Consider the following 4,934-nt stretch of genomic DNA (forward strand, 5'->3'; position numbering starts at 1 on the left):
ACTTTTGCATGCAATACGTATGAGGTCCTTTGTAAATTTGACTTGGAACGCTTATTTTGTGGTGACTTTTATTTTTCCATTGTGGCCAAATGGATGCTATGATGGTCAGTGACAGAAAGAAGATAGGATCTGAGACAGCTGGAATGGGAATTGTGTAAGAATAGCTGGTATTGATTGGGATGACAGCCAAGATTTTCACTGACAGTCTAGGTTTCCTTTTCTCTCACACTCCTGCTACTCTGCTAACTAGGTGGTGGCAAAGGATACTCCCTCATGATGGAGTTTTCAGCAGATCACTGAGAATCAACCTGCTCCTCTGAATAATGCAGGGCGATCCAGGCAGTGAAATAACCTTTTCCACCAAAATTTATATTGCATGTATGCCTGACATATGGAGATCACCACATTATCAGTGGTTGTCCTTTTGGGGGAGCAGAATCCCTCATGAAGTGCAAGTAAAGTACCATGCGTGTGCAGTCAATGGAAGAAGTTAAAAATCACACCAGGTTATAGTCCAATAGGTTTATTTAGGAGTACAAGTTTTTGAGTGCTGTTTCATCATCAAGTAACTAATGGAGCAAGATCATAAGACACAGAATTTACAACAATCTAGGTTTGTTCATTGCATCGCATCAGTTGTATGACACTTTGATCTTTTACTATAAATTCTGTGTCTTATGATTCTGCTCCACTAGCTATCTGACAAAACAGCAGTGCTCCGAAAGCATGTACTTCCAAATAAACTTGTTGGACTATAACCTAGAGTTCTGTGATTTTTAACTTTGTCCATCCCAGTCCAAAGCCTGCAGCTCCACATCATGTCATTGGAAGAGAGATTGCATTGTTAACTCTCATTGACTCCAGGGTCTCCTTCTCCCCCTCTACTTTGCAATAATGGCCAGCAAACTATGGGATGTTGGAAACATCTCTAACTCTTGCCTGAAAGGAATCTGATGAACATGTTCTAGAATCACTACAGTGTGAAAGTGGACCAGTCGCTCCATCAAGTCCACACTAACCCTCCAAAGAGCATCCAGAGGCAACCCGTGCAGACGTGGGAAGGACATATACAGACAGTAACCCGAGACTGCAATTAAATCCGGTCGCAGGCACTGTGAGGCAGTAGTGCTAACCACTGAGCTAGTGGGCCACCCATGTTCTGGTCACCTTCACAGTTAATATGGAGCACTAAAGGCTTTAGAGGGAATGGAAGGTGGGGGATAATATGTGGGAGGAAGATAAATTAAAATTAATCCTAGACACTCAGAAATGTTAGCGTTGGTATCTTTCTGATAAGCAGAAAGATGATCTGCTGGAGTGATGGACTAGATTCAAAATCACTTCAGTGCACACTGTGGGAGCATGCTTCAGAATAGTATTAATGGAAGAGGCTTGGAATCAGATCATTTACTTATCCCATTTTGCTGAGGATTTCTGAGGAGGGTCAGGAGAGTGAAAGAGAAATATGTCCAAAAACATGAAGGAAATACTCAACATAATTCCAACCTGCACTGCAAGACCCTCTCAACAACCTGCTGTAAGTTTGCTATATCTTGAGCAAAAAATGAGGTTAGACTCTGAATACATTAATATAGCACATATTAAATGGAGTTAAGACATAAAATAAAAATCCATTGGTCAGGCATTAACTTCAATGTTTCACAATTCCACCAGGAAGTGAAGCAATGCAGAATTAAAGAGTAAATGAGGAGCGTAGGAAGTTGATGTTACCATCAAACATTCACACCTCACTGTTATTCCTTATTTTCCTTTTTTGGCGTATTTCTCTCAGCTATAGTTACTAAAGTGAGCACATTATTTCAACAAAAGCAATGAATCACCTCTTTAAAGAGGTACATTTTCATGGCGCAAGACAAACTTTGTCATGTCATGTTGAGCATATATATATTAAAAAAAATCACACACTGCCTTATGTTCAGGTCCCCCACCAAGTAGGAACTTAGATATGGAGTTGATGCCCTTTAAACATATGCAGCCGTGAATGAAGTAAAAATATATCACACTCTACTATATCAATGATTATACAGATACTGTTCCACAGATCACCATTGCTTGACAGGAAACTGTTTCCAATGTAGCGGATGTCCTTCGGAGATGCACAAACCACTGGACTAGCTTCTCATGTACTTCATTAAGTAACACCGTAGTCTGGGCTGCCCTTCATGATTTTGACAATACTGGCATTTGGCAACTGGAGCCAAAATCACACTTATAGATTTTGGGTCTTCCTTCGTACTGCAGCTGTATCAAGACCAAACCTAAACGATACAAAGGATCAAAATAAAAATTAGTTTTATTTTGTTGAAGTCATATGGCTATTTTAATTGTCCCAAGAGAAATTGTTTATCTCCTTTTGATGTGCTAATGTTGGGGGGTGGGGTCAGGGAGATAGAACATAGAACATAGAACAGTACAGCACAGAACAGGCCCTTCAGCCCACGATGTTGTGCCGACCATTGATCCTCAAATTTCTGTGACCGTATGCATGTCCAGCAGTCTCTTAAATGTCCCCAATGACCTTGCTTCCACAACTGCTGCTGGCAACGCATTCCATGCTCTCAGAACGCCTCTGACATCCCCTCTATACTTTCCTCCAACCAGCTTAAAACTATGACCCCTCGTGTTAGCCATTTCTGCCCGGGGAAATAGTCTCTGGCTATCGACTCTATCTATGCCTCTCATTATCTTGCATACCTCAATTAGGTCCCCTCTCCTCCTCCTTTTCTCCAATGAAAAAAGTCCGAGCTCAGTCAACCTCTCTTCATAAGATAAGCCCTCCAGTCCAGGCAGCAATCTGGTAAACCTCCTCTGAACCCTCTCCAAAGCATCCACATCTTTCCTATAATATGACGACCAGAACTGGACACAGATTCCAAGTGCGGTCTAACCAAAGTTTTATAGAGCTGCAACAAGATCTCATGACTCTTAAACTCAATCCCCCTGTTAATGAAAGCCAAAACACCATATGCTTTCTTAACAACCCTGTCCACTTGGGTGGCCATTTTAAGGGATCTATGTACTTTCACACCAAGATCCCTCTGTTCCTCCACACAGCCAAGAACCCTATCCTTAATCCTGTACTCAGCTTTCAAATTCGACCTTCCAAAATGCATCACCTTGCATTTATCCAGCTTGAACTCCATCTGCCACCTCTCAGCCCATCTCTGCATCCTGTCAATGTTCCACCACAGCCTACAATAGCCCTCTATACTGTCAATGACACCTCCAATCTTTGTGTCGTCTGCAAACTTGCTGACCCATCCTTCAATCCCCTCATCCAAGTCATTAATAAAAATTGCAAACAGTAGAGGCTCAAGGACAGAGCCCTGTGGAACACCACTCACCACTGAATATTTTCCTTCTACTACCACTCACTGTCTTCTGTTGGCCAGCCAATTCTGTATCCAGACAGCTAAGTTCCCCTGTATCCCATTCCTCCTGATCTTCTGAATGAGCCTACCATGGGGAACCTTATCAAATGCCTTGCTGAAGTCCATATACACCACATCCACAGCTCGACCCTCATCAACTTTTCTAGTCACATCCTCAAAGAACTCGATAAGGTTTGTGAGGCATGACCTGCCCGACACAAAGCCGTGTTGACTGCATTTAATCAAGCCATGCTCTTCCAGATGGTCATAAATCCTATCCCTCAGAATCCTTTCTAAAACCTTGCGGACGACAGACGTGAGACTTACTGGTCTGTAATTGCTGGGGATTTCCTATTTCCTTTCTTGAAGAGAGGAATTACATTTGCCTCTCTCCAGTCCTCAGGTACGACTCCAGTGGAGAGCGAGAATGCAAAGATCTTTGAAAGTGGCAAAGCAATTGCATTTCTCGTTTCCTAAAGCAGCCGAGGACAAATCTGGTCCGGGCCTGGCGACTTGTCAATCTTAATGTTTGACAAAATTTTCAGCACATCATCTTCCTCTATTTCTATCCATTCCAGCAAGCACACCTGCTCTTCAAAGGTTTCATTCACTACAAAGTTCATTTCTTTTGTAAAGACAGAAGCAAAAAACTCATTTAGGGCTTCCCCATCCTCCTCAGACTCCACACACAAGTTCCCTATGCTATCCCTGATCGGCCCTACTCTTTCTTTGACCATTCTCTTATCCCTCACATAAGTGTAAAATGCCTTTGTGTTCTCCCTAATCCGTTCTGCCAAGCCTTTCTCATGTCCCCTCCTGGCTCTCCTCAGACCATTTTTGAGCTCCTTCCTCGCCTGCCTGTAATCCTATAGAGCTGAGCTTGACCCTAGCTTCCTCCACCTTATGTAAGCTATCTTCTTCCTTTTGGCAAGAAGCTCCACCACTCTCGTCACCCAAGGTCCCTTTGTCTTACCCCTTCTTGCCTGTCTCAGAGGGACATATTTATTCATCACTCGCAACAACTGTTCCTTAAACAGTCTCCACATGTCTGTAGTGCATTTACCATGGAACAATTGCTTCCAGTCCATGCTTCCTAACTCATGTCTAATCGCATCATAGTTTTCTCTTCCCCAATTAAATATCCTCCCATTTTGCCTAATCCTCTCCTTCTCCATAGCTATGTAGAATGTGAGGCAGTTGTGGTCACTATCACCAAAATGCTCTCCCACCATAAGATCTGATACCTGTCCCGGCTCGTTTCCGAGCACCAAGTCTAGAATGGCCTCTCCCTTCATCGGCCTGTCAACGTACTGAGTTAGGAAACCCTCCTGAACACACCTTACAAAAACAGCTCCATTCAAATCTTCTGCTCGAAGGAGGTTCCAATCAATATTGGGAAAGTTAAAGTCACCCATTACAACAACTTTACTACATCCACACTTTTCCAAAATCTGCCGACCTATGCTTTCTTCCATCTCCCTGCTGCTATTGGGGGGCCTGTAGTAAACCCCTAACGAGGTGAATGCTCCCTTGCTGTTCCTA

The 4,934-nt window shown here is 43.1% G+C and overlaps 1 protein-coding gene across 1 annotated transcript in view; it reads right to left on the reverse strand.

Moving 5' to 3' along the window:
* Window positions 1-769: 769 nt before the first annotated feature.
* The window catches only part of trpn1 (transient receptor potential cation channel, subfamily N, member 1), a 221,600-nt gene continuing 217,435 nt past the window's right edge, over window positions 770-4,934 (reverse strand). The window contains exon 29 of the mRNA XM_043687825.1: window positions 770-2,279. Coding sequence (XP_043543760.1) covers window positions 2,182-2,279 — 98 coding nt within the window. The 3' untranslated portion in view covers window positions 770-2,181. The remainder of the gene's footprint in view (window positions 2,280-4,934) is intronic.

This window comes from Chiloscyllium plagiosum, chromosome 4, assembly GCF_004010195.1.
Source record: "Chiloscyllium plagiosum isolate BGI_BamShark_2017 chromosome 4, ASM401019v2, whole genome shotgun sequence".
In the NCBI taxonomy this organism is placed as follows: domain Eukaryota; kingdom Metazoa; phylum Chordata; class Chondrichthyes; order Orectolobiformes; family Hemiscylliidae; genus Chiloscyllium; species Chiloscyllium plagiosum.